This window comes from Phaenicophaeus curvirostris, chromosome 19 (genome assembly GCF_032191515.1).
Source record: "Phaenicophaeus curvirostris isolate KB17595 chromosome 19, BPBGC_Pcur_1.0, whole genome shotgun sequence".
In the NCBI taxonomy this organism is placed as follows: Eukaryota; Metazoa; Chordata; class Aves; order Cuculiformes; family Cuculidae; genus Phaenicophaeus; species Phaenicophaeus curvirostris.
The window spans coordinates 14,875,883-14,889,221 of NC_091410.1; the positions used below are offsets into that span (position 1 = coordinate 14,875,883).

General features: G+C 47.3%; 1 protein-coding gene across 4 annotated transcripts in view; it reads left to right on the top strand.

The window, feature by feature from the left end:
• Nucleotides 1-12,971, top strand: part of UNK (unk zinc finger) — a 40,316-nt gene extending 27,345 nt beyond the window's left edge. For 2 of the 4 annotated variants that reach the window (XM_069872521.1, XM_069872522.1), the window contains 7 exons: nt 2,456-2,524; nt 3,174-3,348; nt 4,453-4,554; nt 5,985-6,173; nt 7,838-8,019; nt 8,559-8,816; nt 9,197-12,971. In XM_069872521.1, coding sequence (XP_069728622.1) covers nt 2,456-2,524; nt 3,174-3,348; nt 4,453-4,554; nt 5,985-6,173; nt 7,838-8,019; nt 8,559-8,816; nt 9,197-9,352 — 1,131 coding nt within the window. In that variant the 3' untranslated portion in view covers nt 9,353-12,971. The remainder of the gene's footprint in view (nt 1-2,455; nt 2,525-3,173; nt 3,349-4,452; nt 4,555-5,984; nt 6,174-7,837; nt 8,020-8,558; nt 8,817-9,196) is intronic. The other 2 variants (XM_069872523.1, XM_069872525.1) reach the window with 2 other exon arrangements.
• Nucleotides 12,972-13,339: the final 368 nt, after the last annotated feature.

Genomic DNA, 13,339 nt, shown 5'->3' on the forward strand with positions numbered 1-13,339 from the left:
GCATGTATGCTTTCTCATGAATGTTTCCATTGTCTTGCTTAATGTGGATGTGGCTTAGGAAATTGCAGCTAGATGCAACACCATGCGGGGTTAAAGAGCAGCCCATGCTGTGATCCTGGCACTTCTCGCGGGCACAGCAGCTTGTAGCAGTTGTTCAGAAACAAAAGAAAAAACATGTGCTTGTTCTCCATTACTTCTGCTGCAAAAGAGGAGAGAACCCAAATGTGGAGGGCCGAGAGCGCCCTGTTTTGCTGCCAGCAGAGGCAGAGTGCCAGGGAGGCCCTGCTGCCGAGAAAATGGGCAGCGTGCTAAAGCAGAGGAGAAAGGGGATGGAGCCTGAATAGGACTTGTAAGAGGAGCGCCAGATGATGAGCACTTCTGTCTGAAGTCCAGGCTGTGCCACAAACAGAACTACCTGAATACAGTACTACTTACTTGGCTTTAATTAATTAAGCAAAAACCTATGTTGCATGACTGCAGTAAATAGCTATGAAGATACAGACAGAAGTAATCACAGTTGCCTTATGCTGGGCTTTTACAGACAAAATGAGGTATCTCATAAGTGTCATGATTTAATTTTCTATTAGTCTATAATTACTTAGTTTTTATAAACCCCTGTAATTCCCTTTGGCTGTTGTGGGCACCAGAGATTTTCATAGAACCTGTAAATTAGACCAATAATGGTGTGTTTAATTCTGTTCACTCATATTTGAAAACTTAGGAGATGCTCTGGCTCAGCTCTGCAACGGGCTTGTTATTCCTCCTCTGTGCAATTAGCACAAATCATTTCTATCCTGTTAGAATGAAGAATGCACTTTCTGTGTTAATAGATTCTGCACAGTTTGTGGTGAGGCTGAGCCAGCATTTAAAGCTAAAAATACTTTTCCTGAGTCTCAAGAGACTTTAGCAAGCTGGAAAAATGCTGGCTGCAATGGAAGGGCTTGAGTGCCTTGACCAGGAGGTGTTCCTGAATCCTGACACACAGTACAGCGTTTTTGTTCCATGCTGGTCAGAAAACATTAATTTTCACTCGTAATTTATGTCCCATTTTCTTTCCTGACTGCACCAGAGTGAGCTGGGGAATTTCCGCCTGCCCTTTGAATTTCTGCCTTGATATATGCCCTTTTTAATGTTCTCCAGAGCTAAAGGAGGCTGTCTTAGTGGTGACAGTCAGTTTGCTTCATTTTTCACTTGTGCTACATGAATTCAGGGCAGTGGTGATTCAGACAGGCTTAGAAACGTGTTCACTTTTCCTCTTCCTTAAATTAAACGTCTTCCATTAAGACCTTACTGCACCAAAGCTAGGCAGCCACGCTTGCAGGGAGCCTCGGGGAGCACGGCTGCGTCTGTGCCTTTGCTTTGGCTTGCTGGCGGCTGCTGATGGCACATCTTGTGTTCCAGTGAGTGTCAGACAGGCAGGGATGTGTTGGATAATCCAGCAGGCGTGTTATCAGGCACACACAGATGTCCCACCGACACACATCTATCGCACACAAAGGAAAACAAGCCCTGTTGGTTCAGTGGTAGTTTTACTGTGTGTAAACGCACTGTATGTTGTTCAGGGAAGCGAGAGGGAAACGGTACCCACTGCAGAAGAGTCTCTGCGTCTGTATCTCAGCCTGCTTGCCAGGTTTTGACCTCCCCATCTGCCCGTGGATGTATGGTTGAGCAGAGAAAATGATTTGAGTAGAGCTAAGGGGTGGATTCTTCCGCTGCCCTTTTGCCTGTTGGGTTATGCCATCCCTCTCCAGCTATCGTTTATCTCTTTCATGAGTCTGTTTAAGCCAAAAGTCGGGGTGTATCACTTTAGCCAGCATGGTATCCCCTGCACTGCTGTTATGCATCGTGCCCAAATTGCTCTGCAAAGCTGGTGAAGCCTGTGCTCACAATAAAAACGATCGAGTGGGCTCTGTGCCTGGGATGAGTGTCTGGTTCAGACTGCCAGGTGGAGAGTGGGTAAACAAGCAGCCCCTGCAATCCTAGCTGGGAGCTTGGAATAGTTTGAGGAGAAACATAATCTACATACTTTTATTTTCTCAAAGCTGAAAAACGTGTACCTAATTTAAAGATATAATGTGTATCCCACCATTTCTGGCCCCTTTTTAGGTACTGGTAGGGCTGGTGAGTTATTTATAGCAAGGCAAAATAATTGATTTTTGGTCTTGGTTCTTAAGATGTCCTTTGTGTTAGCAGAGGGCTTGGAGCAGCATGGAAGGTAAACCTAATCATGACAAGTCTTTGCAAAAGTCTAGGGGTTATGTCTTGGTTCATAGAAAACAAATTCCTTGGGCTGTTTTCATCCTGCTCTGCTTTCCCATTCACCAAATTCTCCAGGGCCCAGAGCCAGCTGTAAGTGAGGAGGGGGCTGCTTCCTTGCCCTTTCCAAAGCAGTCAACCATTCTTAATTTTGCTGCTAATCCCTCTGCTTATCTTTTGTTCTGTTTCTTTACTGCAGCAAGCAAAAATGAAATCCCACTCCCTGGAACACAGGAGCCAGGAGCAACCTTTGTTACAGCCCAAACAGGTATGGTACTGCCAGCAGGGCTCTGACCTAGCTCAGTGCTTGCACTACCACAGGCAGGGCAGGAGACATCCCTGTGGATCCAGGCAGCTCTGCAGGGAGTAAATGACAGCCCAGACAGTATTAGGGATGCTCAGCTAGAGGGATTACTTTGTGAGGATGGGGTGATTGGTTGGAGGTGTTATTTGTGAACGGCTAGATCTTTGTGGGCTGGACCATGCTGGAGTCTCCAAATTGCAGAAAATTGAGCTGGAGTGGGTCTCTGGAGTCATCTAAGTTCAAGGATTCAGCAAAGAGAATTTAGTATCAGGTTCTAAGTCATGTGATGAACTAGGTCTGTATGAGTGATTTTGTGACCTGTGCCTATTATTGCATGCAACCTGTGGTTCAGAGGAGTGAATTCTGGGGCAGCCTGAAGGATGTGTACAATCCTGGGGGCGGGGATGAGGGGAGAGCAGAACGGTTGCAGAAATTTAAGAGAAGCTGTTAATCTCTCCCCACCCCCAGCCTGGGAGCAGCCATCTGTCAGGTTGAAAGCAGGCAGGAACAGGTTTGCTCCTGATCTTTGGCTCATTCCTGCATGTTTCCGAAGGGATTCGTCTACAAAGATGTTTTATTTCCCACCTTTTTCCCTTCTAAAACTCTGTTTCAGGACATACTGGGTATTCTTCCAGTGGGGAGCCCACTGACATCCAGCATCTCCTCTAGCATCACCTCCAGTCTGGCGGCGACTCCCCCAAGCCCTGCTGGCACCAGCAGCATCCCAGGCATGAATGCCAATGCCCTTCCTTTCTACCCCACCAGTGACACCGTGGAGTCTGTCATAGGTAACTTTGCCTTTTTCACTTATGCCGATAGGGCTTCTACAGGCATGGATCACCCGGTGTGAGAACTGGAGTAGCATGGGTGTTCCAGGGAGCTCCAGTTCTGTCTCCGTCAGTGCTGGCAGACTCCTGAAGCTGTAAGCTTTTTCTGTGACTGTGACACATCTGATGTTTTCTGCAGGTCGTTATGGATGAAACTCACCCACGGGACCGACAGAAGGCCACCAAGCCACTTATTATGTGGTGTAAAGGGCCTCAGTCTTGGGTGTGTCAGTGACACAGAGGTCTTGGAACAGGCAGGGAATCACAGGGGTGTTTTCCACAGCCAGAACCCCGTTCATTCTAAAGGACAGTTTCATAGCAAGGACTGCGTCATGTAGAGCATAGTGACTTCCCTTCACAGAGCGTAGGACTGAGGCTGTCAGGAAAAGAACAGGAGAGTTAGAGAGTGGAGTCGCTCCTCTTAGATAGGTGCAGGGGGTTTTGGTCACCTGTTTTGGGTTTGTTTTTTCCCCCCCTATTCTAACATTTCTGATCTCACTAATTTGTTAAAATTAATAATAGCAACGAGTGGGCATGTGTGGGATGAAATGATGTTGATCATGATTAGTGATGAGGCATATTCACATAGATGTAACACTTGAAGGTATTCATAGGCTTGCTTTATTTTACCCTATCTTTAAACCTCAGAGATGTTTTTATGTGTTCCCTTCTACAGGTATTTCTTTTCTGAATGGCTCTCAGCAAAGAGGGACAAAGCACAAGCCAGAGCCAGACGTGTCACAGGCCAGCGTTGTTATGGACAGACTTGAAAGAGCAGTTTGGGGAAGAGTTATGGGAACTGCTGTTATTTGATCAGATTTTTGTATAACATTAGGGAATGCTTTGAGACAAAAAAGAAATCAGATTAGGCAAAAGAACCTGAGCCAAAAAGCTGCCCATGACACTTCTGCCAAACCACCCAAGAACAGTGTGTGCAGGGCGGAGAGTAGGGATGTGCAGGCTGACGTAGGGAGCGAAGGCTCCTCTGCATGTAGGCTCTTTGGGCCGCCCTATCTCTTGAGGTTGTTGGTCCTTTAACATAATTGGTACCTCTGTGTCTGGCAGAGTCTGCCTTGGATGACCTGGACCTGAATGAATTCGGAGTGGCTGCCCTGGAGAAGACATTTGACAGCAGCACAGTGCCCCACACAAGTGGCATCATGATAGGTACATGAAAGCAACAGAGCTTTCTTTATCTTCTGCCAAGCAGTGTTGCCCAGTCACCTCAGTGGAGCCAGACCAACAAAGCTCCCAGACCAGTCCCAAAATAACAGTGGTTAAAACAGCAATTACAAAAAATTCTGGCATCTTTGGAGCCCTCGCAGACTAGCAGAGCTGAGTTCATGCTGTTGGGCCCAGGTGTCCTGGGGATGTTTCTTGAGACTGAATGGGACGTGCTTTATTTTTTGTTGTTATCGGAGTGTGTATGTAGGCTCTAGAAGGAACCTGATGCTGTTAACAGACAGCAAACAGACTATTTGCATCTTAAGTAGAAAACTCTCTGTAGCAGTAATGGTAGACTCACTGACCTGGCAATGCTGTCTGTCTGTCACAGTGTCATCATGGTCTGCTGATATGATTCCTGTAATGTCCGTCTTGTTTTAATACGTGGGGTTAGGCTGAGGCCTCCTCTTCCTGTCTCTGATGAGCACCCAGGGAAAAATGAAACAGCTCAGCTTTTTGGAAGTGGTTGTAGGCTTAGGCTACCCTTGCTGTGTCAGAATGAGAGCTAACTTTGGTGGTCTGAAGGTTTCCAAGGGAACTATACTGCCCAGAGCTGTACTGAGGGAGGAAGGAAGAGACCTGTGGAAAAAGCCCTAAAGAATATCACTTCCACTTCTCTGCCCAAAGATAAGAGCCTGATCCGAGTATTCAATGTGAACGTCTGCTGATGGCCCTGCTTCTCTGCCGTACCTTAGAGAGCCCCCATGCTGCTGTGCCCTCTGTGCATGTCAGGTCTGGGTGGTACCTGATAGTCTTCTGAGGGAAAAGGGAGATGAGGAGGGAACAGGGAGCAGGGCTGTGTGTAGCAGGCACGATGAGCTCTCTCTGAGGAAAGTGTGGTGTCTTTGGAGGTTGGGCTTTAGTGTATTTGATTTTTTTTTTTTTATTACCAATAGATGTGGGCACTCAAGTATGTTCAGCAAGAGTAAAGCTGATTTTCAGTGGTTAAGATTATCTGGCCCAGTGGGTCAGATTTCTCACTGCACCTCATTTGGAAGTACTAAAGGCAGAAGCACGTCTCTGTAGAAGTGAGTTTTTCATTACAAAGTATTTCACTGAATGCCAGCTCCCATCTTCTGTGGGCTGACAGGGACTGAACTCTTCTCAGAAAGCCTTCTGTTGCTTTGGCCAATGAAAGAGTGGCCAATTGAACTCTAGAGGGTCTTGATATATGCAGGGCATGGGGCAGAAGCTTCAGTGCTCCTCTTAAAGGCTGAGAGGGAAACGAAGCATGCTGAGAAGTGGAGGGGATCTCAAGGGGCTTAGGGAAGAGAGAGGGAAGCTGATGCCTGCTGCTCTGAGCTCCTGCGCTGTGCTCCAGCCCACACCTCATGGTCATGCGTAGCCATCCTCTCTGTGTGTTCTTTGTCCAGGTGGGAGTTTGCTGCAAAGTTCCGCTCCTGTAAATATCCCTGGGTCCCTTGGAAGCTCTGCCTCCTTTCACTCTGCCTCTCCTTCTCCACCGGTCAGCCTCTCATCGCATTTCCTCCATCAGCCCCAGGGACACTTAAGCCAATCAGAAAACACGTTCCTGGGGACATCTGCTTCTCATGGATCATTAGGTAAATGCAGTGTGTGTATCCCATGTACATGCCTCTCTGTGCCATGTAAGTATTTCCTCTTAAGTTAGCTTTAATTTTAATGTATTATTTCACTGCTGCCATTTGTATCTCTTCTTCCCATGAGAACAGCAACAGCACTAGAAGCTGCTTTGCCAAAAATCTGCTAATACCTCGTCAACAAGGGAGCAATTCCCTCTGCTTCCCATGTGTCTAGGCTGGGAAAAAGGGATGGATTGGTTAAGTGACTTGCTCTGATGATGCCTTTCAGGGAAAAGAGCTCTGCCCTTTCCTTCCACCAACGCTATGCTGGGACTCCACTTTCCATAAAACTCAGTGCTGGGTGCTCACCTTCGTTTAGTTAAGGGCAGGGGTTGCAGTTCACCCTTGGAACTGACCATAGGTCACTCTGGCTTCTGGGAGCTCTCGAGCAGACCTGGGTCGTGGTACTTCTTTTCTCCTGTTTGGGACCCTGCACACAGTTTTAAAACAAAACATGAGTTGGGATTGCATTAGAACTTCGTGCTGTCAGCTGAGCATGCTTCAGGGCAACTGAGATGGGTCTATGGTAAGTGGCCTAAGCCAGCAAAGACCACTTCCTCCTCTGCTAATGACTTGTTAACATGCTTGAGCCTTTGCTGTTTCTCAGATGTATTTTTTGTAACTGTTTGTGTCTTAGCTGGTACAAAATAGACAGTAAGCAGTCCTGGGTTAGCCCCAGTGGGAGCCCGCAGGGCTAGCTTGCAGACACAGCCAGCTGGGCTGCTGTGAGATCGGAATTATCAGAGGCACCTTGACTGAGCAGTGTCCACATTGCTCGGTAGCTCTGTCTCAGTATTGGCTCTCCCTGAGCATGAAGTGGGGATGCTGAAGTACAAATATTTTTGTTATTAAAAGAGAACAAGCCTTGGAGTCTGTGAAAAATAGATGGATTTGTTTACAATTGTTTTTCTACTACTTTATCTCTGAAGCCTTGAATTGCTTCCTGAAAAGAGGAATTATGTCAATAAGCTAAACTAGGGAGGTGGTTGGTTAGTGTTTGTGGTGCCAGTCACTGGCTTTATGCTACAGCTCTGCCAGGATGAGGTGTGCGCTGTCACCTCCACTTGTTTATAAACAGGACTTTCCAGTTGGTTTTGTTCCTTGCATGTGTAAACAATAGTGATGTTGGTACGGTTTAGTCTCTAGTGGAGACTGAGGCTGCTTTCTGAAGCAACAAGCTGAAGAGACATGGACACAGGGTTGCAGAGGGTTTAAGGTGACGGGAAGCACCACCTGGGCTGGCAGCACAAACCAGTGTTCAACGCTGGACAGCTGGGATGCACAGAGGAGTGGGACACCAGCAACCTGTTCAGAGGTGCTCACATGAGAAGGGGGGTTCAAGCTGGTACTCAGCTCTGCTGTAAAACTGCTTCTAAAACCAGCCTGGTTCAGAAGGTGCCTCCACTCAGTTTCTTGGGTCCTTACAGTATCTAATGGTGTGAAGCTTCCTCTGTAAAGTCCCTTTGTGATGAACTCCTAGGTCCAGGGGATGAAAGTCATTCTTAATATGGTTGTCTCTTCCATATGTTCACATTGTTGAATCCTGGATTTCGCAGGGGTAGGGAGGAAAAGGGGAAATTGCCAAGCAGCTGTGACATAACCCTCTCTATTTCCCTGTGAAACAGGTTTAAATGGGATGAACAGCAGCATATGGGAACACTTTGCTTCGGGGAGTTTTTCGCCCAGTACCTCACCTGCATTTCTGTCAGGTCCAGGTGCTGCGGAGCTGGCACGGCTACGACAAGAACTGGATGAAGCCAACGGCACAATAAAGCAGTGGGAAGAGTCTTGGAAACAAGCCAAACAGGTATGTGAGCAGCTGCTGGGAAGAGGCCTTAGGGAATGTAAAGGAATAGGAGGGAGTCAGGCTTTAAGGAGAAGCTTTCCAGACATGAGGCAATGGGAAGAGCTGTAGGCTTCACAAACAGTTTCTCCAAAGCGTTCTTATTTGTCTTTCTGCCTTGGAAAGGGAGACTGAACCATTGTTCCTGATGTGTTTCGATGCGGGATGTGCAAGGCCAGGTGTCAGGGCAGATGCGTCAAGGTGGCTTGAGATCTTCTAGACCTGGCAGTTAGCTTAGATCCATGACAATATATGCACAGTTTATCCTTTTAATGGTGTGAGCCAAAGTGTGGAACCGCTGCCCAACCAGATGAGTATCTGGAATGAGCAGTGCTTGGAAGCAAAGCTCCAAGGATGTTTCAGAATTCGGGAGCAGGGCAGATTGGACAGAGCACATTCCTTGCAAGGAGTATGTGAAAATGACAGCTTTGCCTGGAATTCTCTATTGGAGGGTAGCAGAGTTTTGAGACTGCTTCTCTTGCCCTCTTTGTTGGAACCTGTAGGCTTGTGATGCTTGGAAAAAGGAGGCAGAGGAAGCAAATGATCGCGCCAACACAGCTAACATGGAATGTGAACTGGCCCGGGAGCAGAGGGAAGCCTTGGAGCTGCAAGTGAAGAAACTGCAGGAGGAGCTGGAGAGGATCCACACAGGCCAGGACCCTCAGTTTCTGCGTTCCTTCTCTGACCTGGAAACACTGTCGCTCTCCTCACTCTACACGCTTCAGAAACAGCTGCGGGCGAACCTGGAGAAGGTCGATAAGGTGAGTGCTAGGGGTTTACAGGGCAGGGCCTTGCTCCCTCTTCTCCTACAGATTGCAGCTTTTTTCCGTTTTCTTTAATACAGCCAGAAATCAGAAGCCTACCAAAGCAATTCCATGTGGATGTAGCCAAAGCGAGTTTTAGCCAGCTTACAGGCAAATACCTACCTCTTCTTTCTGCCTAAATTATGGAGTTAGAGTCAATCAAAGCTGCTCTGTTGATCATAAAGGTCCAAAAAAAACATCGTGCTGTGCTGCTTTGCTTTAGCTTCACAAGAACAACCTGCTGCCTCCGTGCTGTTGCCTAAACTGCAGTGCAGGACGTCAGCCTCTCTGCGCCGCGGCTGCAGTGCTCACGTTTGCCCTGTGCCCCTTTCTTGCAGGCGGTGTTTCAGATGCAGTCAGTGAAATGCCTGAAGTGTCAGGAGGAGAACCGGGTGGTGTTACCGTGCCAACATGCAGTGCTGTGCGAGACCTGCGCCGAGGAGGGCGAGTGCCCCATCTGCCATCCCAACCGGCCCCATTCTCTTCAGTCATGACCTTCCAAGGACGCTTGTTCTAATCATATCGTATAGGACTTTTTAACTTTATACCTACGTACATATATATGTACGTGTACATATAGATATGTATGTGTATATATATATGTATATGTGTGTATGTGCGTGCTTGTGTATGTGTGTGTATATGCACACACACGCACATACACACACGGAACAGATTAGTTGCAGAGCACTTTTTAATATTTTACATCCCATATCTAAACTGCCCCTCACCCGTGCCCCACTAATTCTAACTCTTGAGGAACTTTGAGAGCTGTTTTTAATACAGATCAAAGGGCCATTTGCAAAGAGTCTGTATTTCTCCTCTTTTCTATTTAGATGATAACAAATTCTTGACTATTTCCAGAAGGACTTAGAGTGGGCAAGAGGGGCTTCCATGTGCTTTCCAGAGGAAGAGTTGAGATCGCAGGGAGGATCAGGGTGGATTGAAATGACTTGTTCATGTCTCCAGTCTCCCTGCTCATTCAATGACCCAGCCTGGTTAAAGCCGTCCTCCCTGATGGAAGCGCTGCCGGGTGCCTGCCTGGTGGGCCTCATGCTGCCGATCTCCGAATGTGCAAGAACTTTGTCTGTCATTTAATCAGCAAAGTTCACTTTTTAAACTTTTTACACTCTTTGTATATTTGTAAGAAAAGAAGGAAAAAGATGGGGGGCAAGTATTGGAGCTAGAGCCAGCCAGGCCCACACTGCAGTGCACAGTGGATTGTAATAACCTGCTGGGATCTCAACCGAAAGGCCACTCCATTGACCAAATGCCAGCCCTCCCTGCCTGGGAAAGCACTGGAACCTCTGGCAGCCCACGGTTGTAGGAAAACTGATCTTGTACTGGAGCCTCTCAGAAAGTTTCATATTTAATGCAAAGACATAAATAGGTTTGCTTCCATAATTCCACCCTTCCTTACATGGAAGGGACTAATATGCATTCCCAGATGATCTCTTAAGTGCAGCTCTGTGTAGTTCTTTTTTATGTTTTCCCCATTAACTTGTTTTTGGTTTGTTTTTTTTTTGTTTGGTTTTTTTTTTTTTGTAAAAATGCTTTTTTCCCATGTGTATTTTATTGTAACCAGTATCAGGTTTTTTATTTTTTTTTTTTTTATGGAGAGACACTGTTGAGTGGTTCTTGTGGCTGTATTGTTTGGTTACAGCCTTTGAACGTCCGTGCCATGAGGCAGTGTGCCTGCCTCTGTCTGATCTTAAGGAAGGACCTTTTATTAAACATATAAACATGTCTTTTTTAGGAAAAACAAAAAAAAAACCCAAAAAAAAACCCCACAGAAAAAAGCGTGGGGAGGAAGAAAAGCCCAGTTACATTAAAAACTTACTAAAAAGCTTTTTGTAACTAACTTAAGTCGTAGGAAATAAACTCTTGAATCGGGTCTTTAATATTTATAAGAACCAGAGCTGATCAGCCTGCTTGGGCAATTGGTTTGTAAAACTTGTTTGTTGCAAGTGCATGATTTATCTGCTCCCCTGCCTCCCTGTGGGGCTGTTCAGGGTGACGCTGCCTTTGGCCAAGCCTCTTTTTCCAGAGCTGTCTGACACCTATTCCTGCAGGGGCTCTTCCCGTTGTCCCTTCTCTTCCACTGGAGCTCATCCACTGCCGGCAGCTCCGGCTGTCACGGTGGGACTGTGGTGGTGCAGGGTCGAAGGGGAAAGAGATGTTTGCTCCCGGTTTCTGGGAGTCGCGCTGTTCAGGCAAGGGGTGCAGGGGCAATTCCAGGCCAGAGAACGCATGTTTTCCCTTTTGAGTAAAATGTTTTCTGTTTTAAATCTTAAACTGAGGGATCAAAGCATTTGTAACTTTCCCCGTTTGTGGTCCTTAATTTTAACTTCCCATTGCCACAGTGCCCTCATGGCAGGACAACCTCGAGGGATTGGGCAAGTCCTGCGATATGGTGTCCCCTTCCCGTCCCCCAGCCCAGCACATCTCAGCACTCTCCTGCACCAGCACACAGACCGTTTCTCTCTTTCCTCTGACTCTGTAAGAAACACTTCCTAGGTTGAAGTTTCTATGGATTTGTTTCCTACTTTAAAAGCAAAAAAATGTCTCAAATGTGAATTATTTTCTTAAGCAGCAGATGGAAAAGAGAACTTCATCTTTGAGTATTTTGTGAATAATTTGGGGGCCGCTTAGATGACAATTTCATAACTGAGCGAGGTCAGAGCAGGAGGAAAGGGCAGGGTTTCTGCCCCTCTTGCGGTCAGTGCTGCCTGCCCTGCTCAGGATGGCTGAACTGCAGTCACTGCCTGTAGGGCTGGAGAGGCTGTGGTCAGCTTTCTGCCTGATGTGAAAAGAGTCATGTTGAAGTAAATGTGGTGCTAATAGGTGCAGCCCCTGTCTCGATTCCTCCTGAGGCAGGAGCTCCCTTTTACAGGATGGGCAGTAACGCTACAGAAGTGAGGGGCTGTTTTGGCAGAGTCACACTTCAAAGCAGAGTTTTGGTCCCCGAGGCTTCTTGTGGAGCAGCCCAGGCGGCTGCTGCAGAGCGGCCAGGAGCACGTCTGCATCCTGCCTCCTTCCAGAGACTCCTCATTGGAGAATGGCATTTTCCTCCCCACATTTTTGGGAGCTTTCACAGTGTTGGTCTCCGTGACTGTGCAGATCAGGCACTTCTGAGCTGAGAGCTGGGGGAAGGGAGTCCTGATTCTGTTGTGAAACCACAGTAACTTAAAGGTCAATAAATGATTATGTTATGATTGAAAAACAATATAGAAGCAGATGGCTTAGACACCACCGTCCTGGGTAGACAGGGACCAAAGAGCAAAGCAAGAGCTGTAGCAGAGAGCCAGGAGCTGAAGAATTTTTGCATTGCTTTGGGCTAATGGGACCACTTTTCAGTCACCTCCAGCCTTAGATGATGTAGCTGCGTGCCAGCTCTGGCGCAGGAGGTACTGGGGGAAGCCTCAGAGCTGGAGCATGTTTTCCTTAAGCAGGTTCCCCTGGAGGGGAGCTGCTGCCGCTGATCCCCCGCCGAAGGGTTTTGTACGTCCTGTACATCTCTGAAGCTGAACCTGAGCCGCTTGCAAGGCTTGTGCAGCTGAGACAATGAAGAGAAGTCCTTACCTGGGAGGAAGCCCGTCGCAGTGAACGGACTCAGTAATCCATTGCTGTTCCACCAGCCTCCAAACCTCCACTCTTTCTCCTTTTCCCCCTTCTGAGAAGGAAGAATATTACCAGTGTTTTCCTCCAGATTTATAATAACCCTTGGAGTGATGGCCAACAGCAAAGTAGATGTTACTGATGTAAAAAAAATAGTATTTTCAAGGTGAAGTATTCCTGCAAAGTAGTGACTGCATCGGAGAGATTTCTGGGGCTTTCCCACTCCGTAGCTTCCAATGTTAAAACAAAATAAATACAGTATGCGTTTAATACTACTACTACACACTGCAGTATTTCGGGTGGCAGTGCTTGCCCAGCCCCGTCCCCGGGTTCCCAGGAGGAAGGGTGCCGGGCAGGGCTGCCCCCGGTCCGTGTAGAAGTTGGCAGAGTGGTGGTCGGTGGTGTGTACAACGTGTTGTTGATTCCATGTATAGAACTGTGATTTCAGCTGTTGTTCTCTCGTACTCTGTAAATATGTGTTTTGGCTGTCAGAAACCTGGTTTAGACTCTTTTCTTGGCAGAGTGAATTTGCATGTGGGGCTGGAAAGAACTCAGTCTGTGTCACAGTTTCCAAGGGCAGGATGGATTTTTTTTTTTTTTTAGAGGACAATAAATTTTTATTTTTTTGCTAAGAAAAAAAGTATCCGTGCTAAAGCTCTGTGTGTGTGTGTGTGTTTGTGTGCATGGTGGGGTGTGCTGCCCTGCGCTGCTCAGCGGAAATCTGTGCCGAGGAGCCCTCAAAGCAACACCTCGTGTACTTGGCCATGGTTCTTCCTTCTCCCATTCATGTGACCCATAATTTCTCCCTCAGTTCCCTCTGGATTTGGGCCCTTTTGGGGGTTGCTTGTCACCTTTATGGTTGA